Here is a 24,729-nt window from a genome sequence, read left to right on the forward strand (position 1 = left end):
GGGATCCCTGGGTGCTCAGCGGTTTGGCGCCTGCCTTTGGCCCAGGGCACGATCCTGGAGTCCCGGGATCGAGTCCTGCGTCAGGCTCCCAGCATGGAGCCTGCTTCTCCCTTCTCCTGTGTCTTTGCCTCTCTCTTTCTCTCTTTATATCTATCATGAATAAATAAATAAATATAAAAAAAGATTTTTATTAATTTTTTTTATTTGAGAGAGAGAGAGCACTAGAAAGAGAATGAGAGCAAGCACAAGTGGGGGTGCAGAGGGAAAGGAGAAGCAAAAAAAAAAAAAAGAGAGAGAGGAGAAGCAGGCTCCCTGCTGAGTGGGGAGCTCGACCCTAGGACCCTGGGACCCTGGGATCGTGACCCAAGGCAAAGGCGGATACATAACCCATTGAGCCACTCAGGCATCCCTATAATACATCTTCAATTGATCAGTCTACCTTGGGGCATCTGTATGGCTCAAACAGAGGAATGTGCAACTCTTGGACTCAGGGTTGTGAGTTCAAGCCCCATGACTGGTGTAGAGATTACTAAAACAAACAAACAAACAAAAACCAAACAAACAAACAAGAAAGAAATCACAGTCTACCTTTAAGTGATAATATACTGCTTGGTGGAAAGTATAAGAACCTTACAATAGTTCCTCCATTTTTTCCCTCTCATCTATTAAAAACATCTTGTGTCTCAGGATTATTGACAATTGCAGTCTAAGGACTACAAAAACTGGGCTTCTATTATTTCAATCCCTCTATTTGACATTTACCTCCAGACCTTGTGGGCTGCCGTTTACCTTAGTGTAGGACTTGACACCTCTCTACCCCAAACCAATTAGGGTCTACCTTTGCCCAACAGCCTAACTTGTTCACATCTGCCTAGTGGCTTTTTTAGAATTTTTTAAAAAGGGGAAAAAACAACAACAACAACGAGTATCTTCTAAAGCAAGGAAGGAAAGAGGAGGAGCTCTAATAGTTTATGAAAGCCTTCTTGCTGGATCAGATATTCCAGGCTTATCCTGTCCTTTTTGTTTTTGGGTTGTTTTTGTTTTTTAAGATTTTATTTATTTATTCATTAGAGACACACAGAGAGAGGGGCAGAGACACAGGCAGAGAGAAGTAGGCTCCCTGTGGGAAACCCAATACAGGACTAGATCCCAAGTCCCCAGGATCACGCCCTGAGCTGAAGGCAGACGCTCAACCCCTGAGCCACCCAGGTGCCCTGAATCCTGTCCTTTTTGCCCAGATTTGGAATCAGTCCAGAAACCCTAGCTCCTTTTAGTGGAAAATGGTGTTTAGAGACCACAGTCTGGGAACCAAGTGCTTTGCTACTGTTGCTTTAGTTTTTAGTGGATAGAACTGGGAAATACTTTTCATTTTGTTTTATTTTATTATTTTATTTTTTAAAAAATATTTTATTTATTTATTCATGAGAGACACCGAGAGAGAGGCAGAGACACAGGCAGAGGGAGAAGCAGGCTCCATGCAGGGAGCCCGACGTGGGACTGATCCCAGGTCTCCAGGATCACACTCCGGGCTGCAGGCGGCGCTAAACCGCTGTGCCACCGGGGCTGCCCCTACTTTTCTTTTCTTTCTTTCTTTCTTTCTTTCTTTCTTTCTTTCTTTCTTTCTTTTTTTTTTAAATTTTTTTTTAAAAAATTTATTTATGATAGTCACAGAGAGAGAGAGAGAGAGAGAGGCAGAGACACAGGCAGAGGGAGAAGCAGGTTCCATGCACCGGGAGCCCGACGTGGGATTCGATCCAGGTCTCCAGGATCGCGCCCTGGGCCAAAGGCAGGCGCTAAACCACTGCGCCACTCAGGGATCCCCCTACTTTTCATTTTAAAGAGAAAATGTGGGGCGTCTGGCTGGCTCAGTCAGTAGAGTGTGCAACTCTTGATCTCAGGGTTGTGAGTTTGAGCCTCACGTTGGGTGTAGAGATTAGTTAAAAATAAAATATTTGGGGCAGCCCAGATGGCTTAGCGGTTTAACACTCCCTTCAGCCTGGGGTGTGATCCTGGTGACTGGGATCGAGTCCCGCGTTGGGCTCCCTGCATGGAGCCTGCTTCTCCCTCTGCCTCTGTCTCTGCCTCTCTCTCTCTGTGTCTCTCATGAATAAATAAATTTAGAAAAAAAATAAAAATAAAATAAAATATTTTTAGTAAGTGGGTGGAGGGATGGGGTAACTGGGTGATAGGCATTAAGGAGGGCCATTGATATAATGAGCACTGGGTGGTATATGCAATGATGAATCACTAAACTCTATCTCTGAAACTAATAATACACTAATGCTAATTAATTAGATTTAATTTAAAAAAGAAAATATTTAAAAAAATAAAATAAATAGAAAATGCACAATGAGTTTATGTTCATATTTCCAGCTTAAATTTAGGATTATAGGGTTTTCAGTTATCTTCTTTGATTTTCTATTTCTTTTTTCTCTTATGCTGAAAATTTTGGTTCCTAAGAACATTAACATATTATTTGTTTTACCCATATGCATAACCTATGCACTACATATTATATAATATGTGTTATAAATATAACATAGCATATAGTAATTTTTTTAGCATATAGTAATTTATATCACATATTTTGGGAAAACACCAATATTATTGTTAACAATATAATTAGTGAAGACAATTTAAGATTTATTTGCTTTTTATTTTTAAACTTTTATTTATTTTATTTATTTTTAAGTTTATTTATTTAGTTTTAGTGATCTCTACACCCAAGGTGCTTGAATTCACAACCCCAAAATCAAGAGTCACATCCTCTTCCAACTGAGCCATCCAGGCGCCCCCATTTATTTACCCTTTTTTTTTTAAAGGTTTTATTTATATATTCATGAGAGACACAGAGAGAGAGAGAGAGGCAGAGACACAGTAGAGGGAGAAGCAGGCTCCCTGCAAGAAGCCCGATGTGGGACTCGATCCTGGATCCCAGGATCACACCTTGAGCCCAAGGCAGATGCTCAACCACTGAGCCATTCAGGCATCCCTTATTTGCTCTTTTAAAAAAAATATTTAGGGTACCTTATTCTGGGAGATATAGTAAAATTATTTACTTTTGAAATAGTTCCCATCTGAGAGGTTGAGCCACCTATATATACAGTTATTTCTATTTGTTTCATTTTGCTTCTGTTCTTTAGGAATAATTTTCATTTCAATTGAATTTTTGTTTATAATTGAATAACCATTTACATGGTTCCAAAGTCAAAACGACAAAAGAAAGTGTTTTTAGGCAGCCCGGGTGGCTCAGCAGTTTAGCACCGCCTTCAGCCCAGGGCCTGATCCTGGAGACACAGGATCGAGTCCTGCATCGGGCTCCCTGCATGGAGCCTGCTTCTCCCTCTGCCTGTGTCTCTGCCTCTCTCTCTCTCTCTCTCTCTCTCTCTCTCTCTCTCTCTGTGTCTCTCATGAATAAGTAAATAAAATCTTAAAAAAAAAAAAGGAAGTGTCTTTAGAGAAGTCTAGCTCAACCCCATCCTCTCTATAGTGTTCTCTCTCTTGCTCTCTGTGTGATCTTGGCTTTCAGGTTTTCCTTTCTTTGTTTAATATGAACAAATACTTTTATATACCTGGACGGCTTCTCCTTCTTAAACAGTAGCATACAATGTACATTTTTCTCCTCTGGGCTCAATACATCTGTTTTATGGCTTTATTAAGTGGCAAAGGATACAGTTTCATTGTTAAAAGACCATGTCAAGAGCCTGGTGACTAGGTTTATATTCTATGTGTTTTGGATTCCCTTTGTATACACAGAATGGTCATCACTGGTCACTTATCGAATGTGTGCATGGGCCAGGCATTGTACAGAGCATTTTGTTTATTTTTTATTTATTTATTTTTAAAGATTTTAATTTTTTGTAAGTGGGCTCCAGGCCCAGTGTGGAACCCAACACGGGACTTGAACTCGCAACTGTGAGATCAAGACCCGAGCTGAGATAGAGAGTCAGATGCTTAACTGACTGACCCACCCAGGCACCCCAAGGTTTTTTTTAAGTAATCTCTACACCCAACGTGGGGTTCAAACTCACAACTGTGAGATTAAGAGTCACACGTTCTACCAACTGAGCCAACCAGGCACTCCGTGCTGAGCATTTTCTATGCTGTATTGCTGAGTAACAAATAAAAAACCCAAAACCTTAGCTTAAAGCAACAGACATTTATTATCTCGTGGTTTCTGTGGGTCAGTGGTCTGGGCACAGTTTATTTTATTTTATTAAAAAAAATTTTTTTTTTTTTGGTCTGGGCACAGTTTAGTTGGGTCTTCTGGCTCTGGGTGTCCCATGAGGCCATAATCAAGGTGTCGCCAAGGCTGTGGTCATCTCCAGGCTTGGCTGGGGAAGGACCCATGGCCAAGCTCACTCATGTGGTTGTTGGCAGGATTCAGTTCCTGGCAGACTGGTGGCTGGAGGCTGTCCTCGGTTTCTCACTGTGTGGGCCTCTCCATAGTGCAGGTCACAATATAGAATCAGAGTAAGCAAGTGAGCAGGACACCGGGAGGGAGGGGAAGAAGGGGAGGGAAAGAGGGTCAGCAAGTCACCGTCATTTGTAGCCTGGTCTCAGAAGTAACACCATGTTCTGTTGACCAGAAGTAGGTAGTAAATCCAGCCCATACACACGGGGAGGCATGACACGAGGCTGTGAATGAAAGAAGCGGGAGGATTACAGAGAGCCTTCTAGAAAGTGCCTACTACCTATGCTTTACCTCTTTAACAAACACAACAGTCTCATGAGGGAAGCATTACTGTCCTTGCTTCATAAATGAGAAAAATGAGGCATCTGGATGGGGTAGGCAATTCACGCAGCATGCCAGAGCCAGCAGGTGGCCAAGCTGGGTCTGGGTGGGGGGTGGGGTGGTATCCGCAAGGGCCATGCAGATGCTCTCAGGGCCCGTTCTGGGGTGTGCATCGGCCACTTCAAAAACAGCATCTTGGGATTTCAACCCAGATCACACATCTCAAAGTACCTGACTCGGCGGAGCTCCCACTCGAGTCTCGATTTTTCTGTGATTTATGTTCAGGTCTAGATTTCCCTCAGAACCATTGGTCCCCACCATCCCTGCCAAGGATGCAGAGGGTCGCAGCTGGATGGTGTTTGCTGGTGCTCTGACTTCTGAGCGAATCTGAAAAGACAAAACTGCCAAAAAAAAAAAAAAAAAAAAAGACAAAACTGCCCTTTCCACACACCCTGCCGAGATGCCTGGCGTTTAAACTTTTTAATCATTTACATTAAATTCTCAAGTACAATTGTAGTCATTTTTTTTTCATCCAGTACATCCTTGTAAGAATTTATTATGTACTAGATTCTGTTCTGGTAGTGAACAAAGGAGATGGCATTCTGGCACTTTCTAGTTGGGGGAGACAGGCAGTCAATCAATCAACCGATCAATCAATCAATCAAATATATAGTGTGAGAGATAGTGACAGCTGTCAGGAAGGAAATACATCGAGGAGGGGGTGGGAGCAAGCTGTGCAGTTATAGATGGGGGTGGAGGAGAGAATATTCCAGAACAGCTGGTGCAAGGTGATATCTGGTATGTTCCAACCCAGTGAGGAGGGTGGTGTGGCTGGGAGGTGTGGAGGAAAGTGTGAGGCTGAGACCCCAAAGTGTCTGGGCTGTCCGGGAAAGACGACCTCATCCTTTGCTGCCCTGGGCCATAGTGTGGTGGTGGGGAGGAGCAGGTTGGTGAGGGAGGGGCATGGCAGGGGGCTTGGCAGTGGAAGTTTGGAAGAGCCCACTGGACCCCGAGTGGAGGTGTTTTTTTTAAAGATTTTATTTATTTATTCATGAGAGACATAGAGAGAAAGAGGCAGAGACACAGGCAGAGGGAGAAGTAGGCTCCCGGTAGGGATCTCGTTGTGGGACTCCATCCCAGGACCCCGGGATCACACCCTGAGTCAAAGGCAGATGCTCAACCACTAAACCACCCAGAGGCCCCCCAAGTAGAGGTTTTGAGTGGGACGCTGGGCATTCGAGTCCAGAGTCAAGGCAAGGTCCTGGCCAGAGGGCTAAGGCTGAGAGTCCAAGGCCTCCAGTGGGATTTATCACAGGCGTGAGTATGGGCCTTGGACCCATTTGGAGGTTGGGGTGATGAGAAGGAGCAGCCAGCAGGAGAGGGGAAACCCGGGCAGAGGGATCCCTGTGCCAAGCAGGATGAGGCTCGGGACAGGGCTGCTGGATTCCAGCACCCAGATCACTGGACCTCGCCAAGGGCATTTCAGAGACCGGAGGGGATGAAAGCCCATCAGAGAGAGATCTGGAGAGAGCAGGAGGAGGGGAAGGCACACAGACAATGCAGACATTCTTTCAAGGAATTTTCTAGATCAGAGGCCTGGCACGCTTCTTGGAAAGTGATGCTGAGCCAAGAGAGGCTTTTGTGGGGTTTGTGGTTGTTGTTTTGTAAGAAGGGAGAAATGAGAGTGTGCTTGCAGGTTTGCACACTGCCGGGAAGGGGAAAGGAGCGGCTGTGGGAGCGCGGGACCTGCCCAGGCCTGGGCTGGAGTCAGCAAGCAGGGGTGGGGTCTGGACCCAAGCGGGGGTGCCAGGTGGGCACGGGCACTAAGGAGCAAAGAGTCTTACTGAGCTCCTAGCGTGCAGGGTGCTGTTGTCGGCGGGGGTCAGCGATGAGTAAATGAAAACTCTCTGCTCTCATGGAGCTTCCATTGCTGTGTGGGAGGTGGACGCAAAACAAGGGCAATGAAGATTTAAGAAAAAAGGCACCAAGCACCGCTGGGAGGAACCCGTGGCAGGGAGGGAGATGCTGGGTTCAGGGAGGGATGCGTTTTAGGCGGGGAGGCTAGGAAAGGCCTCCCTAGGAGGGTGAGGCCAGGGACAGTGGCAGGAGGGACACTCATGGGTATGGGGGAGTCTCCAGGTGAAGGAAGAGTAAGGCTCAGATGGGAGCCTGTGGCTGGTGAACCTGTAAGGAGGCTGGCAAGTAGATGAGGCCGAGAGAGAGAGAGAGAGAGAGAGAGAGAGAGAGAGAGCCATCACAAGTGTTTGCAGATGTGATGTGAGGTTACCCTGCTTGTGTTTAACCCCATCCTCTGGCAGAGATGGGGAACCTCAAAAAAAAGTGGGAGGCAGGGTCACAAAGGGGCTGTAACCTGGTGACATTTTGCCAGTGGAGGTGACTATGCATGTGACAGATGGCCCCAAGGCTCCTCTGAACCAACAGAGGGATGTAGTGAGGGGAATATTCTCCAAGCAGCAGGGCAGGGACTGGGCCAGGTGGCAGTGGGTTATAGGAAGGTGGCCTGGGGTTGGGGGGGCCATCCAGGTGAGCCCTGGTGATTGTGAATGAGACTCGTGAGTGCAAATGTATGTCTCCAGTCACGTTCAGGAGTGAGGTCAGAGGGCAGGGCCTAAGCAGAGGCAAGGTGGGGGGTCCCTAGGCAGTGGGATGAGGGTGGGGGAACAGTCTAGGAGGGAGAATCAGGTGAGAGCGCTGTAGGTCCACGGTTCGAGAGTGCTGAGGTGGTCAAGGATTGTCAGGAGGCAGGAATCTAGAAGCAAGGAATGGATAGTGGGAGGTGGTGGCCTAAAAGCGCTGGGGAGTGGGGGTCTGAAGGATCTGAGCGCACTTGCCAGGTCCAGTGTGTGCCCTCAGGAACCCGTTGTTGAGCTGCGAGGAGGACCCAGCCATCGCAGGAGAGGAGGCAAAGCCATGAGGCCGGAAGACCATCTGCACGGATGCCACGGTCACCAGGAAGTAAGCAAGTGCAAGGGGACAGGAGACCCAGCACTAAGATCTTCAAGGATCGAGGGCAGGTGGCCTGGAGGTCTGTGGGTACTGAGGCCAAGAGGGGTGCTTCTCCCTCTGCCTATGTTTCTGCCTCTCTCTCTGTGTCTCTCATGAATAAATAAATAAAATCTTAAAAAAATCAGATAGGATGACTTTTTTAAAGGCATTTTTTGGCTTTTAAGGTTGATTACCAGTTACTTGGGATTTGACCATCCTGCCTGGGGACCATGAACCGTTTTCTGGGCTGTTTTGATCCACTTTGGCATTCTTTCGCTGCTCTTGGGTGGGCACTTCTTCGTGTTAGTGGAAATAGAAGGAAATGAACCCAAACCATGATTTGACATTCTGAGGGAAAAGGCACAGGATGGAAGGAGGCTGAAGGGACAGTGAACGTTTGCTCCTCAGTGATTGACCTTTGTCATCACACTGCTGCTGATGGGGACCTGGAGCTGATGATGAGGGGCTCTCTCTGACCAAACCTTTTATATATATATATTTAAGATTTTATTTATTTGAGAAAGCAAGAGAGCACGAGCCAGGAGGAGGGGTAGGGGGGGAGGGAGAAGCAGGGTCCCCACTGAGCAGGGAGCCCGATGTGGGGCTCGATCCCAGGACCCTGAGATGATGACCTGAGCCGAAGGCAGACGCTTTACCGACGGAGCCCCCCGGGCACCCCTCAACCAAACCTTTTAGCAAGCCTGACTTGGAGGTCATCTGGAACCTGACTGGGACCCAGGACCCTACTTGTAGGTATTTACACAGGAGAAATGAAAACGCATGTTCAGAGAGAAACCGAGACGTGAATATTTACAGCAGCCTTGTCCATCATCACCAGAGTGTGAGGGGAGCCCACATCCTTCACCTGGTGAGAGGACAAACCAACCGTGGTGATGCGCAGGGTATACTCAGCGATACGAGGGAATCATACACGATAAGGAATCCACAGGACCGCATGGATGCGTCTCAGAAGCATTGTGCTCAGTGAAAGCATCCAGACTGGAAAGGCCTCGTGCTGTGTGATCCCACTTCTGTGACACTCTGGAAAAAGGCAAAAGGAGGACAGACCAGTGGTTGCCAGGGCCTGGGGGAGGGACTGACCACAAAGGGACAGAGAAGGGAATTTGGGAGGGTGATGGAGTGTTCTTTACATTGACGGTTAATTGGTTGGTCGTGGTTATGCATTTGCCAAAATCCAGAGAACTGCACCAAAGAGAGTGCATTTTACTGCCTGTAAATTTAAAAGTACATTTTTGAAAGTTAAAAAAGAGGGGGGCCTGGGGGGCTCAGTTAGTGAAGTGTCTGCCTTCTGCTCAGGTCCTGATCCTGGGGTCCTGGGATGGAGTCTCACATGGGGTCCCTGCAAGGAGCCTGCTTCTCCCCTGCCTGTGTCTCCGCCTCTCTGTGTCTCTCATGAACAAATAAATAAATCTTAAAAAAAAAAAAAGTTAAAAAAGAAAAAAAAAATCATTGTTTCCAAATAGATGAAGAAGAAAGTTGTGATACATCTAAATTTAGGGATTTTATTTTATTTTAAAGATTTTATTTATTTATTCATGAGAGACAGAGAGAGAGAGGCAGAGACTCAGGCAGAGGGAGAAGCAAGCTCCATGCAGGGAGCCCGACACAGGACTCGATCCTGGGACCCCGGGATCACACCCTGAGCAGAAGGCAGACGCTCAACTGCTGAGCCACTCAGGCGTCCCTAAATTTAGAGATTTTATTTTATTTATTTATTTTTTTAAATTTAGAGATTTTAAAAACAAATCACATTTCATCATTTCTGGAGGTTTTTTTTTTTTTTTTTTTTTTTTTAAATCAGAGAAGGAACGAGGAATCAGGGCACATCTTACTAAACTTCGGTGAGTGGCCAGGCATATGCCGGGGACTCGTGTGTGGTTTTCTCATTTAACCCTAACTGATTTGGGAGGACAGATTATCACCCCCACTTTACAGATGAATAAACTGAGGCTCAGAGAAATGACTTACCTCCCCTAAGTCAAAAAGGAGTGGGGAGACTTTCTTCGTGAGAGGCAAAACAGAGCGGGGATTTGATCCCAGGCCTGCAGAGTCCCGAGGGTTATTACAGCATAATGGGTTCATGCTCTCTTCTGTTTGCCAGACTTTTTGTGAGGTTATGTGGCTCTAGAGTAAAAAGTTACTTATTTCCCTCCTACAGCTCATTGCTTGTCAGAGAGTTGCTCCTGGCATGGCCTCAGAAGTACTTAAAATTGCTCGCCGGCCTCCTCTTGAGGAAATTTGCCTTTTTTTTTTCTCTCTCTGCTAGTGCTTGCTTGATTTCTTTATTCAGCCTATTAGGTTCCCAGGGCCACCATGACAAAGCCCCCCAGCCTGGGTGGTGGAAAGCAGGAGACTGTTCTGGAAGCTAGGAGTCCAGGATCCAGGTGTCAGCTGGTCCTGCTCCCACTGAGGGCTCCGAGGCTCCGTGGCCCGAGGCTGCCTCCCTCCGCCTCTGCCCCATGGTCACAGATCCGCCTTTCCTGCCTCTCTGTGTGACCCTCTCTTCCTAGAAGGACAGCAACCATCGGATTCAAGGCCCACCCTCAACCCAAGATGATTTCATCTCGAGATAAATCTGCAAGGACTCTTTTTCCAAATAAGGCCACGTTCACAGGGACAGGGGTTAGTATTGGACATATCATTTGGGGAACACAGCCGAACTTAGCTGCTTCAGTGAGACTTTCTTTGTGAGAGGCAAGCCAGAGCCTTGGTGCTCACCCATCCCATTCTTGGCTGTCACCCTGATGGGTCTTGGGGAGCTGAGCTAGAGTTGTCAGCAACAGAGAATCCCAAATTCACCCTTCCTAAAAAAACCCCATTGCTTCTCCCTCCTCCCAGCAATCTCCCCAGTGGTGTCTCCTTGAAATAAGCTGACCCCGAGAAAGGGAGGGAGGTATTATGGGTGAGAAAAGTGCCTGACAAAACATCCTTTTACGAGTAGGGTGCTTCTTCTAGCAGCTTTTGCCTGCCCGGCATCCTCCCCCACCCCCAGAAACAGCCTCCTTGTTCTGGTGAGGACTCCCGGTCCTCGGGTCCTCTTGGTCCTCCCTGGTCTTCCTGAGGTCAATTCCTGGGACAGGGATGGGGCCCCCCCACCATCAGCTTGTCCCTCTGGCTTCTTTCAGCTCCTGCCCTCTGCCTCCTCCTGTCCTTCCCCACGGCTGGGCAGAGCAGATCCTTGCTCTTCTATAGCCCCACCTGGTCTTCCTCACCTGATTTAGTTGACCTGCCAGGTACAGCCCCAAGCAAGATGCATTCCAGTAAAAAGAGCAAGGATGGCCCTATGACAGTAAAATCAAACAAGCCCAGATCCCCAGCCGTGGCTTCATATCTGTGCAGAGTCAGAAAAGTCACAGGTGCCGGTGAGCTTGAGGGTATAGATACTTTTGGGGAGAAGGGACTGGGAGGTGGGAGTATGGAGGTGATCAGCCTTTTTTTTTTTTTTAAAGATTTTATTTATTTATTCATTAGAGGCACAGAGAGAGAGAGAGAGGCAGAGACACAGAGGGAGAAACAAGGGTTCCTGCGGGAGCCGGATACGGGACTTGATCCCAGGACCTCGGGATCATGCCCTGGGCAGAAGGCAGATGTTCAACCACTGAGTCACTCAGGTGCCCCAATTAGCTTTTCTTTATAGGTCTTTGTGTGTTGCACTTTCTCAGCCCTGATTTTGCTCTACCCCCTAGCAAACCTCGCTGGGTCCTGGGTATCTTCCCTGCTCTGTTCTGCCTCCTTCCTCACCCTTCCTCACCCTGAGTGTTGTCCAGAGCCGTGCCACCCACAGATCTGTCTGCCAGGACCCCTGGCTCCCTGGCCCTGAGGCCTGCAGGTTCCCCCCAGGTGCCCCTGGCTTTTCTTGTCACTTGGCCAACAGCCCGTGGCCCTCCTTGATAGTGACTAATGAACTTGGCCGATTCTCAGCTTTCCTCTCTCTTCCCTGAAAACCTAGGGAGCTGCCACCCAACAGGGTTTTGTGCTCAAGGGAGAAAATGCTTGAAAAAAGGCTCAGTAAAATTGGGATTTGCTAGCAAACAAGAAAGTGTATTATTAAAGACACGGATGCAGAACACTTAACCAGCACTGTCTCCTTCACTGTCAAGGACAGCCCTGGATCCAGGATGTCAGGACAGAGAGGGTCCCTTGTCTTGCATCACCCCAACCCACCCACCCCGTCCTCTCTGACCTCCAGGGGGCACTAGGTCTCCACCCAGTAAGAACAGGTTCCCCTGCCTCTCCTCAATTCCTCCTAAAGGCTCCGGCTGAGGGGTGTGGGATGGGCGGGAGGGGTGGGCACAGAGCAGGGCCTCCACCCAACGGCAGGTTTGGGGCCACACCAATATATCGTCAGGGTGCAGCACTTCTAGTCCTGCAAGATTCAGAACATCCCTAAATCCCACATTTTTGGAAAATGGATGAAAAGCTGATCAAACAGACTTTGATGCCAGGATGAAGGGCCGAGTCCTGCGTGATTGAGTTGGAGGCAAAGTGTGGGCTGGAGTTCTCTTCAGCTGGAGGAGGAGTCTCCCATCATCTGTCAAGCCTGAAGGGGAGGATGCAATGGGGCCTGTCTGTCTCCCCTTGGAGCCTGGCTGCTAGGGTGGCATGGGCTGGGCGGCCAGAGCACGCAGGGCACGCAGGGGCAGGCTCAGGCCAGGGCGATGGGGGTCCTGGGGGCCCGGCTCACTGGTAAACCACAGTCCAGCTTGGAGTTTGGCTCAGGATGCTGATTCGGAAATACCATCCCTTCTCCATACCTGGAGAGGCAGGTGAGCCCCCAGGCTCCACCCCGACAGAGGCCTACAGGGCAGTATTCCCCAGGCAGGAGCCAGCCCGCCTCACTAGGGAGGGAGGATACCCCCCTACACACATCCACGGTCCCTTATGGCCCAGCAGGGGAATATGCCCTGCTCCCAAGAACGCCTAGCCAGGAGTGAGGTGACACTCAGAAGGCCCTCGTGACTTGCACAAGCCCCTTCAGGAAGTGGCAGCCTGGGGGCCTTGAACCCAGGTCCCCAGCTTCCAAGTTCAGGCTCAGGTTCCCATAAGGCAGAGGCCGCCCCTCCCTGTCAGGGTGGTTTCGAAGGTTGGGCCTTATGAGTGAGATCAAAAACCAGCAGGAGTTTGGCTGCTGCATCCTCTTTTGGACACTTTTCTCTGGAACAGCCAGGGAGTGACTTGGGTCCACCTGCCCGGATGTGCCTGCTTAGTCAGTGCTATTGGGTAAAAACAAATCCTTTTTTTTTTCTGCCACCGAATTAGAATATGTAATTGCAATGTGTTCCCAATGTCGTACGTTTCTATAACATTTTTATATGTTTTTTGTGTTGAGGCTTTTTTAAAAAATATATTTTATTTATTTATTTATGAGAGCAAGCCTGCACATGGTGGGGAGGGGCAGAGGGAGAAGCAGACTCCCTGCTGAGCAGGGAGCCAACGTGCAGCTTAATCCCAGGACCCTGGGGACTCGATCCCAGGACCCTGGGCTTAACCAATTGAGCCACCCAGGTGCCCAAATGTTGAGCCATTGTAATCTCAGTTACACCTCTTTCCATCTGACTCCCTCCCTTCCCACCTCTCATCCAGGTGGGTGGTGTGGGACTGGCCCCCGGCATTTGGGGGAGGATGATTTGGAAATGTGTTTGGCTTGGGCTGTTGGGATATTTTTTGTGGCTCAGTTACCCCCACAGTCGTTATTGGGCCGTCAAGGGTATGGAGGGCTTCCAGCAATACTCGCCCTGATGGATAAAGAAGAGAGAAGAAAAAATACAGGGGACACAATAGAAAAAGATGTACGTTTCCTGCTTATTTGACATGAAATAGTGCCATCGAACAAAGATGACATAAGTCATCATAGGCCCCGCAAAGGAGGCATCCAAGCCGCGCTGGGTTCTCAGTGCCATCCACCCAAGGACCCATGAGGTCAGTCCCTGCAGGAGAAAATTGAACAGGCCCGGAATTCTTTCCGGTCACGTATGAAGGAAACTTGGCCAAAGTTTGTATTCTGTTTACAGAACGGGACATCTCAGAATCCTTGTCGGACAAAGAGGGGATCAGAGGGAACAGGATCACAGGGAATATGTTGCAGAGGTGATAGGAGGTTAATACAAAATATCCTGTTATCTCGAGTTGCTTGATTGTTTCTGGCATTTGTCAGCCGTTTAGAATTTGTAACTTGCGAGTTCTACTCTCCTTAGAAGGGGAAGTTAATATTCACCGCTATATTTGATTTTGGTTTTGTAGTTATGGGTCTTTTTTATTTTTGCAATGAGAGCCCCCTCAAAACTGCATAAGCCTCAGATCCCAACTTTCTTTATTTTTATTTTTAATTCTTTTTCTTTATTTTTTTAAAAAATATTTTACTTATTTATTTGAGAGAGAGAGCATGAGCAGGGAGGAGAGGGAGAGGCAGACTCCACACTGAGCAGGGAGCCGACTCAGGGCTCGCTCAGTCCCAGGACCCTGAGATCATGACCTGAGCCAAAGGCAGACGCTTTGCCGACTGAGCCACCCAGGCGCCCCCAGAACTTTCTCTGCTGAAAACAGGTGGTTTAGATACGTGCTTGGTCCTGCCCCTTCCTCCCCCGGGACCCTGGCCAGCTGGCTTTTCTCAGCTTGAGTCCCTTCCATATCCAACAGTGAGTCATGCCCCTCATGAGGCCGTGAGATCACGCGTATGAAGCGCCCACAGTCTTCCTGAATCCTTCACAGAAGCCAGTGCTTGGTGCCCATTCCTAGATCTTTCTCTGATGTTCCACAGAGATGGTTTCGGTTCCTCTCATGGGGCATGCTAAATGTGGGAGTGTTGTCCTTGCCTACACCCCGAGCTTCCTCACAGTGTGGGTCCCGAGCCTGAGAAAGCCTTTCTTTAAGACGCGACGTGGGACTTGATCGCAGGACCCTGATCCAAAGGCAGATGCCCAACCAACTGAGCCACCCAGGCACCCCTGAGAAAGCCTTTCTCTAAATCTAAATCGCCAGTGGAGGATGTAAAGCATCAGGCTGGGACAGGAGTTGTTGGGGGGGACATCTTCCAAAAAAAGTGTCTTCCCAACAGGTCATCCTCTTTCAGAAAGGGCAGGGCTTTGCCATGTGGGAAGCCAATGTTAGTCAGCACCATGCATTACCAGGAAAGAGGACCCACATCCAGGGGTAGGGGGGGACGGGGGCAGGAGAAGCTTTGTGGGGCCTAGAAGGGGTGCAGCAGAGGGTCAACCAGCAACTCGGAGGAAATGAGGGGCCCAAAGGAAGCTGGGCACTTTAGGAGGCATCTCTAGGATGAGGGAGGGGTGTGGCCCACTGACCTCTGCCCTGGAACCAGGGACAGGCAGGCTGGAGGCCCCTTCTGTGGGAAGGGTCTGGAAGCCAGCTCAGAGGAACCACCGGGACTAGGGATGTGTTGGCCTGCAGAACGGGAGGCTGGGGGCCACGCACCCTGTCGGCAGCTGTGGCAAGGAAAGCAAGAGGACCTGGGGGGAAATCCCAAGGGAGACCGTTCATCCAGGGCAGGGCTGCTACTCTAGGATCCCAGTCAGCCAGTTCTTCCTTAAGTCAGCCCAGATCCTGTTTTCAGAGTCCAACGTGCACTTTCTACCAGTCACGACCAAGGTCATTTATCGATTATTAATGTGATCTGAATTCCCTGTGGGGCCCGTTTCCAATAACTCACACAGGGACTCTTCCCAATTTCTCATCATTCATTCATTCATTCATTCATTCATTCATTCAAGAGGTACCCATATGGGGCCTTAGCGCCTGAAAAGTGGAGGTGTCATTGTGTCATTGCCTGGGAAGGGAGGGCTGTTGCAGGGGGGCTGGTGAGGGGGTGAGGGAACCTGCGGGGAGCTCACCACCTAGCCAGGGAGTGCAGACAGCCCCCAAAGGTAGCACTCGCTGGCAAACTGAGTTCAAAGGCCCTGCTCTGTCTTCTCGGGCTGTGTGACTTTAGAAAAGGGACTTCAAGTCTTCTGAGCATGTTTCCTCATCCGCAAGAGGTGGATAGGATAAAGCTGACCGGGCAAGGAGGTGGAGGGGAGGGAGCTAGCCCAGCATCTGGTGAAGATGACTTAACAGTTCCTCCTTGGGCTGCTTCTCCCCACCCCACCCTTGCTTCCAGACACAGGCCAGGCCCAGGGGCCGCTGGTTGGACACCCCATGGGCGATGGTGTCACCGGAAGCTGTGGGTGAGGAGTGATGGGACCCCTATGTGGGTCCAGGTGGCAAAGGGCCTACTCTGAGGTCAACTGCATGGAGCAAGGAGCCCAGCTCCGACCCATGGGCAGCTCAAGGATGGCCGAGTCCTTTGTGTGTCTCCAGAAGGTGCTGACACAAAGACCAGAGGACAGATATGGGAGGAAAAGAAGGAAAAGGAATAGCCAGCAGTGCAGGGAAGCAGTGACTCGGGTTTGGACTCCCTGCCAGGCAGGGCTGCTGCCTAGAAAGACTTTCTCCCAAGTCTGATTAAAAAAAGCCCTGAAAATACTTTCCTCTGGCCCTGGGTGGGGATGGGGTACTTTCCCCAGGAAGGAGCTTGCGGGGGAGGGACATCTTCTGGACACCCCCTGGGCTTCTATGTCTGCTGAGACCTACAGGAAATGTCACAGCACAGCGAGCCCAGAGTGTAGCCCAGAGTCTACACTTGCCTGATGTTTTCTCTTCCTCCTTCTATCTGGACGCAGAGCAGCCTGTGATTACTGTTGATCCGCGAGTCCTCTGGAGACTTCTGGGCCTAGAAAGACAGCAGCATCTCCTGAGGATTGCTGGGCGTTCTGTACAGAATGGGATTTTCACCCCAGCGAACGCAAGGAGTGTCTCAACTTCCAAATGAGCTGTCTTCCAGAGAAAAATCTCTGCACTCGGAAACTCTATCACGAATGATGCCAGGCTTCTGCCAACGGCCAGAAAGTGGCTCGACTCAGATGCGGCTGAAAATCCGTACATGCAGAATGAAAACAGAACAAATTGATACTTGTTGCACCACCAGTTATTTTTTAACAGAAAAATAAATAGTTTAATTCATCTGGCCAGCGTCACTGGGGAGCACAGGTGGTTTCAGCCAAGGATGGAGAGGAGGGAGGCCCTCCAGGCCCCTCTCCCACCTCAGCTGCTCAGGACCTGACACCCCAGTCCCTCCGGCTGGCTCATTCTCTCCTAGTCCTCGAAGCTTCTCATTGAGCCTTTGTGAATGCTGTGGCCTTGGCTTCTGTGGCAGGCTCAGCCTGGTCTGGGCTCGTGTCCCCTTCACACTGGGATCCCACTGGGTTGTGACTCAGCTCTATGAGTGTCAGGCTCTGCCCCAGATGGAGGGCATCCAGGACAGGATGATCCGGAGCAATGTCCCCAAGGGGGTTTGTTAAATGAATGAATGAAAGAGTGATCCAGGGATGCCTGGGTGGTTCAGCGGTTGAGCATCTGCCTTCGGCTCAGGTCGTGATCCCAGGGTCCTGGGATCGAGTTCTGCATTGGGCTCCCTGCATGGATCCTGCTTCTCCCTCTGCCTGTGTCTCTGCCTCTCTCTCTCTCATGAATAAATAAATAAAAATCCTAGAGAGAAAAAGAAAGCAAGAAAGAAAGAAAGGAAGGAAGGAGTGACCCAAAGTTTCTGGTGGGTCATTGCAGGCACTTCTAGATCCTGTAAGAATTAGAGGTGCTGGCCTGGGTTCTTTGCAGAAGGACTGAGGGCCTTCTGCCTGTGACTCAGTCTCCCCAGGCATGGGGCATTTGAGGGAAATGGCCTAGCATGGTGCACTAAAGAGGAGTGGGAGGAAGAGAACCTTCTGGGCGGAGAGGAGAGGGAGAGTGGGAGAGGCAGCAGCTTTCTCAGGGAATCAGACCACGCTGGTGGGAGGGTTCCCGAAGATGCTCCTGCCCCTACCCTGACCCCTGACCCCATCTCTGGAGCCCCAGCAGAGGCCAGCTCCAAGACAGGACTCCCCTGGGGTCCTCCTCTCCTGCCCCTCCTCCCACTCCCCACCCTCCCCCCATGTTCTCCCACTGCCCCTCCCAGACCTGTTTCCCTCCACAGAGTTCCTCATCCATAACCCACACCCTGGATGTCTGGACGCGCCCCATCTCCCCTTGCTGGATCCCCGAGGCTCTCTGCCAGTCCCCCAAGCCCCACATAGAGACCTATTCTAGAAAGAGGCTCAGTGAGAGTTTAAGGCAGAACTGCTACTTTCAACCAACATCCCATTCTTTGCAAAGTGCTCTCCCCTCTGTCTTCATCAAACCCATACAGGGTAGATGAAGAGACTGTCCCCACTGGCTTAGAAGGTAAGGCGGGGAGGCACACGGAGGGGGCTCGGTCTATATTCCCAGGACACCTGCTGGCCTTCCAAGGGAGGGGGAGGAGGAGAGGGAAGGAAGGAGGATCAAATCTCTTTGAAGGGCTCCTCCTGGCCCTTTCAGAGCAGGCCTCCTGGAAGGCTGCCATCGCCCTGCCCACAACCCCTTGGGAATGTGCCTTGCAAGAGCTTCAGGCATTTTTTCCAGTGTGAGAACCACGGGCTGTTAAAATACAGATCCCCTGGCCTCTCAGAGCTGAATCTCTGGGGTGGAGCCAGAAATCCGCATAATTACTGGCTGCCACACACACACCCCTCTGCCCACAGGACACTGAGGCCCTCTGGCTCATAAAACCATAGAACTGTGTGGGGTGACAGTGCATGAATTAGCCTCAGGGGAGGCTAATTGTTTCCTTAATTGGCTGAACTCACTGTGGGAGCCCTGCTCAGAAAGTCTCTGGTTGTCACTGCAAAACCCTGCGACTAGTTTGCCTGGTGGCCAATAACTGGATCCAATGAAATCTCCCCCAGGTGGGTTTTATAAAGTGTTCCCAGCAAAGCGGCTTGTGGGAAAGGAGCGGGGCGCTCCCCAGCCCGGGAAGGGCATTGCTGGGACAGCCAGCCGGCTCTGCTCTCCGAGCCCACAGGCCCCCTGCCCCCTGCCCGGTCCCGCTGGTCCCCCCCTTACCCCTGCCCCCTCTGCTCCTGCCACCCTCTCCTGTGGCCTCTCTAGCCCTGGCCTGAGCCTGCTGGGTAGCAGCCTCTGGAAGCCCGAGACCCCCTAGAGGGAAGGAAGGGACGGGGGAAAGACACCTCGGGGGAGCCACCAGGTGGCACCATTGGCATAGGACAACCCCCGGGCGGTCCGTGGCCTGTGGGGACAGGGGTGGTACCACTAGTACAAGACCTTCAAGGCTCCCTGCCTGACACCTGAGGACCTGCAATGATTAGACTCTTGGTCGGTGCTTATTTCTCCTGAGGACACAGTTGTACCAGCCTAACACGTCCTAACAAGGCCTCGGCATATGGTGAACGTGGAATAAATATTGAAAAATGATGCCATCTTTGTGTTTTGGGTGTTTTCCCAGATCTTCAGGATTATTTTCCGAGTGGCAGGGACCGAGGAGGGGGCAGGCCTCCTTGCTGCCTTCCCCCGACAGAATCTGCAGGGAGGGTCTTGTCTCACTCGGGGCATGTGTCCATTAGGAGAACCCTGGCCTCTGATCCCCTCTGTGACGTCAAGCAGGCCATTTGCACGATTTTTCTCTGCCACTAAATCTATGAGATGAGGGTTATAATACCAGCCCTGCTGGGGAATCAAGTGAATTTTGCAAGAGAACGTAATGATTAAAAGTGCGATCACGGGGCCCTTGTTCCACTGCCTACTGGCTGTGTGGCCTTAGGCAAGTGGCTTACACTCTCGGATCTTCAGTTTCTTCATCTGTAAAATAGGGGCAATAAAAATGCCTACACGCACGAGGTTTCTGAGGCCTGAAGTAGTCAATACATGAAAAGCCTTTAGAACCATGTCTGGTATAGAACAAATACTTAATAAACAAGCAAAAATACTGGGTTGAACTGGGCAGGCACTTTGGAGAGGGGCCCAGTCAACTGTACAAGCAGGACAGGAGGCTCTGAGTGAGGTGCAGGGAGAATGGCCTCCGGACAGGTTTGCACACCTCTGGTAACGGAGAGCTCATTTTCTCCAAGGAAGGAGGCCGGTCTACTGTGGGCCAGCCCAGCTCACGCTCAGAAGGGTCCCCTCGACTGAGTCACAGCCGGTTCTCGGGCGGAATCACGTCCCTGACTTAGTGGTCATGGTCAGGTCGACTCCAGGAGCAGGGTCACTGCCCCCCCAGCCTCAGGCCTCTACATGGTGCAGAAAGGAGGACCCCAAAAGCACCCCGGGTGGCTCCAGGAGGGGAGGGAGGCTGGCCCCCCAGCACTGCTGCTGTGTCCCCCGCACTCACAATTTGGCCTGAGGAGGAAACGGAGAGAATACAGGCAGCTCCTGAGCACGGGAACCGAAGCAGGGCCAGGCCAGGGGCCTCACAGTCACTTCCTCGCCCACCTTTGCTCACCTGGGGCGGCTGGAAATTCCCATCCGGGGATTGTTTTCTTCTCGAGATGGGGAGCGACTCAAAGGCAAAACTATGACTTACATCCTGTGCTTCCACTGCCTGGCACACAGTAGGCACTTAATAGGTGTGCGTGGGAACTAACTGAAAACAAAGACCAGGAGTTTTGGTCCAGTTTGAAAAGCTGTAGTCTTCGTGTGGATAAGGCTCCTCTGGACTGCAGGGGCATCTGTGCTCTCCCATTTCCTCCTCCTTTGTGGCTGTCACCTCCTCCAGGAAGCCCTCCTTGGCACTCCCTCCTCTCTTCTCCCTGAGCAAATAACCTCTTCTCGTGCCTCACTCTTGGCTCTGTACACACTTCTGCTGTTAAAGGTGGGATGGAGGAGTGGACGGGGCCCCAAGAGCCAGGGGTTATCTTCAGAGTCACTACCGCTAGACATATTTCTTAGCTTTGTGACTTTAGGCAAATTTTATTTTTTTTATTTATAATTTTTAAGAAGATTTATTTACTTGAGAGAGAGAGAGAGAGACAGCATGAGTGGGAGGGACAGAAGGAGAGGGAGAGAGAATCTCGAACTGCCTCCATGCTGAGTGTGTGGAGCTGACATGAGGCCTCGATCTCACAACCCTGAGATGATGGCCTGAGTTGAAGCCAAGAGTCAGATGCTTAACTACCTGAACCACCCAGGGGGGCCAGGTAAATTTTATTTTGAGGTCTCTGAGTGGCTCAGTGGTCGAGTGGCTGCCTTTGGCTCAGGGCGTGATCCCAGGGTCCTGGGAGAGAGTCCCACATTGAACTCCCCACAGGGAGCCTGCTTCTCCCTCTGTCTAGGTCTCTGCCTCTCTTTGTCTCCATGAATAAATTAAAAAATATTTTTTAAAATTATTTTAACTTCCCTGTGCCTCGGCGTCCTCATCTGTAAAATGGAGTTGGTTGTAGTACCTACCTATGGGACTGCAGTGAGGACTGAGTTGATTTATAGATTAGAAGTGTGTTGAACAGCGTCTGGAGTTGAGTAGCTGGCCTGAACTCCCACGTTATTGCCTCGTTGTGCTGGAATGATCGCTTCTCACCCAAACATGGGCTCCTCGAAGCTTGGGTCTCTTACTTCTGCATCTGTCTGCGAGGCCACTGCCCAGTGCTGGAGAGATACGCAGCAGAATGTGAAGGGACAGATGGATGGACTCACAGACAGATGTCTGGATGAGCACAAGTGCTGAAGTGTAAGGACCTCACCTGCAAACTCAACTGTGGAGTCCACGGCCACCCATCAGGGATGCCACTAGAGCCCACGTCCCCTGCCTCTCCTGTCCTGCTAACCCAAAGCCCCCACCAAGAGCTCGGGGGAGGAAAGGCCATCAGATCCAAATCTAGCAGGTTGACTCTGCAGCGGCCCTGTGGGTGAGAGCAGGTGGAAAGTGTTGGTGAAAACGAGGTTTCTCCATGTGCTGTGGTTTCATTTCCATCACCTGGTTCCTGAAGGCCTGACAGGACAGCCCCAGCCCGTCAGCTCCCTGCCCAAGGCCGGTCCCTGCCTCTCGCCAGGAGCCACCATCCATCCCCCTGCCACCTGTTGGGAGCCTGCTCTGTGCCAGGTTCCATGTTGGGCACCCACCTTCACAGCCAGCCTGAGAGGAAGGCACTCCACCCCACCTTAAGCTTAACTCACCATTGATCCACCCACCCACTGACCCATCCATCCATCCACATGCCCATCCATCCACCCACCCATCTACCCACTCACCCATCCACCCATCTACCCACCCATACATTCATTCATCCACCCATCCATTCACCCACCTACCCACCCATCCACCCATCCACCCACCCATCTACCCACCCAACCACCCATCATCCACCCATCCACCCATCCATCCACCCACCCACCTACCCACCCATCCACCCACCTACCCACTCATCTACCCACTCACCCATCCACCCATCCACCCACCCATCTACCCATCCATCCACCCACCTATCCACCCACCCGCTCATCTACCCACCCACCCATCCACCCATCCACTCATCTACCCACCCACCCACCCATCCACCCACCCATCCACCCATCCACCCACCCACCCACTCATCGACACACCCACCCATCCACCCACCCACCCATCCACCCATCCATCCACCCACCCACCTATCCACCCACCTACCCACCCATCCACCAACCCACCCAATCATCTACCCACCCACCCACCCATCTACCCACCCACCCATCCACCCGTCTATCCACTGATATTTATTATGCACATACTAGGCGCCCACACTGTGCCGAGCCAGGAGGAGTCAGAGGTGAAGGTGACAGAGACCACCCTGGGCAGACAGGAGACCACACGCCAGACTCACACCCCGAGGCTGCGCAGCTCCCAGGGCCCCAGGGTGCAGACCAAGGGGGTGCAGTTGTTTGGGGGCTGAGGGCTCTGTGTTCGGGGCGGGCAGAGAGAGCAGCACCTGCGCGGACGGGAGCCGCTGGGCCCTCCAACGCCTCGTAAAGAGACTCCTCGAGGCACAGACCGATGCCTTTATAACGCTCCCTCCGTGCACAGAGGCATTAACATGACGTCTATCACCATGGCATCGAGGTGCTTAGACAACCTGCTCCCCCCGGAGGTCGGAAGCAGCGTGAAGCAGATTATCTGTGTCTCACTGTGACATATGCGATCATGTATCACTGTGATGGATCAACAGTCAAAACCGCTGGGGTCCCCGCCGCCCCCTAGCTGGTAGGAGGTGGCTCGCGTTTCTGCGTCCTCCTCACCTGGGGGGGCAGTCCCCACCTCCTGGCCTCCACCCCCCCCACCCCCCCCACCCCCGTGCTGCTGGTCGGAGGAAACGGAGGAAACAGCGTCCCTCCGGCCTTCAGGGTGCACGTGCAAAGCTGACGAGGGGAGAGGGTCCCCCCTCTGTGCCACGAGCGGGGCTCCCGTGGAGGTGGGGAGAAAGCAGGCTTCGCACAGCCCAGCCTTGGATGCTGGCCCCACGCACCTGCCCTGATCTTGAGCAAGTTGCGCAGCCTCTCGGGGGCACGGTTTTGTCTGTCGTCAAATTGGGATAATCGCATTCATCTCGAGGGTTAATGGGTTCTGCTGGAGAGGGGCGGTGAAGTGCTGGCATGCGCCCAAACGCAACCACATTCACCCCAGCCTCTTCTGCGGGGCCGGGATCCCCTCCACCCCCATCCCCTCCACCCCCATCCCCTCCACTTCCGCGCCCCCTTCCCTGGGCCGCTCAGGGGCATGCGGGCAAATGTCTGTGCCCCCAACCTCACCCAGCTCGCCCGGGCTGGGCTCCAGAATGCCAAGGGTATAAGCCCAGGGTGCTGGGGGCAGGGGGGCAGTGGCCACGCCTTATCCTACCTGTTGTCAGTGTCTGCGTGGGGGGGGGGCGGTGAGGAAGGGGGGGCGAGGAAGGGGGCTGTGGCTCCACCGGCTGAGGAAGCAATTCAGTTGTCTGCTGGTGGGGGAGGGGTGAGCTCAGGCTGAGGGAAGCTTCAGGAAGGAAGGACATTTCAGGTGGGTGAGAGAGGAGGCAAGTGCTGGGGCTGTGTGATGTGAACACAGTTTTAAAAGTTTCAGATGTGGGACGCCTGGGTGGCCTTTGGCTCAGGGCATGATCCTGGGGTCCTGGGATCGAGCTCCCTCCCCGCAGGGAGCCTGCTTCTCCCTCTGCCTCTGTCTCTGTCTCTGCCTCTCATGAATAAATAACCAAAATCTTAAAAAAAAAAAAAAAAAAAAGTTTCAGATGTGAGCAGCTAAACCAAGCCCTAGAGTTACTCGTGGGACTCCTGCATCCCCTCGGTCACTAGTGTCTACCGGATGGGCCACCAGATAGAAGGGCACCCAGGACGGGAGCAGCACACCACACGGGGTGGAGCAGGAAACCCCGGACTCCTCACCTGGTGGCCTGTGCCCACTGCCTGCTCAGAAAGTCCAAGGTCATTAAGGGGAGCAGACCGAGTGAGGCCCCAAGGAAGCAGAAGCGAGGCCAGGGAGGAGCTTTGTGGGAACTCAAAGGGGAACTGCGGCTGCCAGCAGGCCATCCCCTCCCGAGGACGAGAGGAAAGAGGAAGGCTGAACAGGAGGCCCCGATGGAGAGCCGGCCTCCGCGGCGGTGGGCCCCGCCGGCCGCCTCCTGGGGCCCCTGGCTCCTGGGTTTGCTGCTGTTCCCCTGGACCCTGCAGCTCACAGGTACGCTGCCTCCTTCCCACCAGCTCCCTGGCTCGCACATCAGAGCGGCTTTCATCTGCCGGTGCAGCTAATTCCTGGGGACCTGTCTCGGGAGATTTGCTGGTTGCGTTTGAACATTGCAGACTTCACAGGGGAAGCCTTCGGGGAGCCAGGAGATGTTTAGCTAATGCCTCGCCAAGGTGGCTTTTACAGGGGTGGGGGCAGCGCTCCCCCCTCCCGGCTGTGTTAACAGCCCTCCTCCCGCAGCCTGACCTCTGGGCCTTCAACACGGTATGGGGGGGGGGGGCGTCAGGATAGGTGTGGGGCCGGTGGGGAGGGACAGCTTGCCCCCAAGGAATCTGATGGTGGAGTCACCGCGTTGTCCCTGCCAAGCGGCAGGGTCAGCCTCGGCCTCGTTCCCTGTGCTAACCAGGGA

General features: G+C 51.9%; 1 protein-coding gene and 2 long non-coding RNA genes across 5 annotated transcripts in view; 2 read left to right on the top strand and 1 right to left on the bottom strand.

Annotated features, from left to right (window-relative positions):
- LOC144323602 (uncharacterized) overlaps positions 1 to 16,590 on the top strand; it is a 59,499-nt gene extending 42,909 nt beyond the window's left edge. Inside the window, exon 2 of the long non-coding RNA XR_013389004.1 lies at positions 16,438 to 16,590. This is a non-coding gene — a long non-coding RNA (uncharacterized LOC144323602). The remainder of the gene's footprint in view (positions 1 to 16,437) is intronic.
- On the bottom strand, positions 4,192 to 23,268 carry LOC144323601 (uncharacterized). 3 transcript variants are annotated; one of them, XR_013389003.1, is made up of 8 exons: positions 22,382 to 22,673; positions 21,358 to 21,516; positions 21,068 to 21,262; positions 16,402 to 16,683; positions 8,673 to 8,782; positions 4,967 to 5,136; positions 4,541 to 4,638; positions 4,192 to 4,441 (listed from the first exon to the last, which is right to left on the bottom strand). It is a non-coding gene; the product is annotated as an uncharacterized LOC144323601 (long non-coding RNA). The 3 variants fall into 3 exon arrangements; XR_013389002.1 differs by lacking the exons at positions 4,192 to 4,441; positions 4,541 to 4,638; positions 4,967 to 5,136; positions 22,382 to 22,673 and adding an exon at positions 23,113 to 23,268 and having other exon boundaries at positions 8,404 to 8,782; XR_013389001.1 differs by lacking the exons at positions 4,192 to 4,441; positions 4,541 to 4,638; positions 4,967 to 5,136 and having other exon boundaries at positions 8,405 to 8,782; positions 22,382 to 22,662.
- Positions 23,269 to 23,956: 688 nt separating this feature from the next.
- NFAM1 (NFAT activating protein with ITAM motif 1) overlaps positions 23,957 to 24,729 on the top strand; it is a 39,159-nt gene continuing 38,386 nt past the window's right edge. Inside the window, exon 1 of the mRNA XM_077914252.1 lies at positions 23,957 to 24,314. Coding sequence (XP_077770378.1) covers positions 24,215 to 24,314 — 100 coding nt within the window. The 5' untranslated portion in view covers positions 23,957 to 24,214. The remainder of the gene's footprint in view (positions 24,315 to 24,729) is intronic.

This window comes from Canis aureus, chromosome 11, assembly GCF_053574225.1.
Source record: "Canis aureus isolate CA01 chromosome 11, VMU_Caureus_v.1.0, whole genome shotgun sequence".
In the NCBI taxonomy this organism is placed as follows: Eukaryota; Metazoa; Chordata; class Mammalia; order Carnivora; family Canidae; genus Canis; species Canis aureus.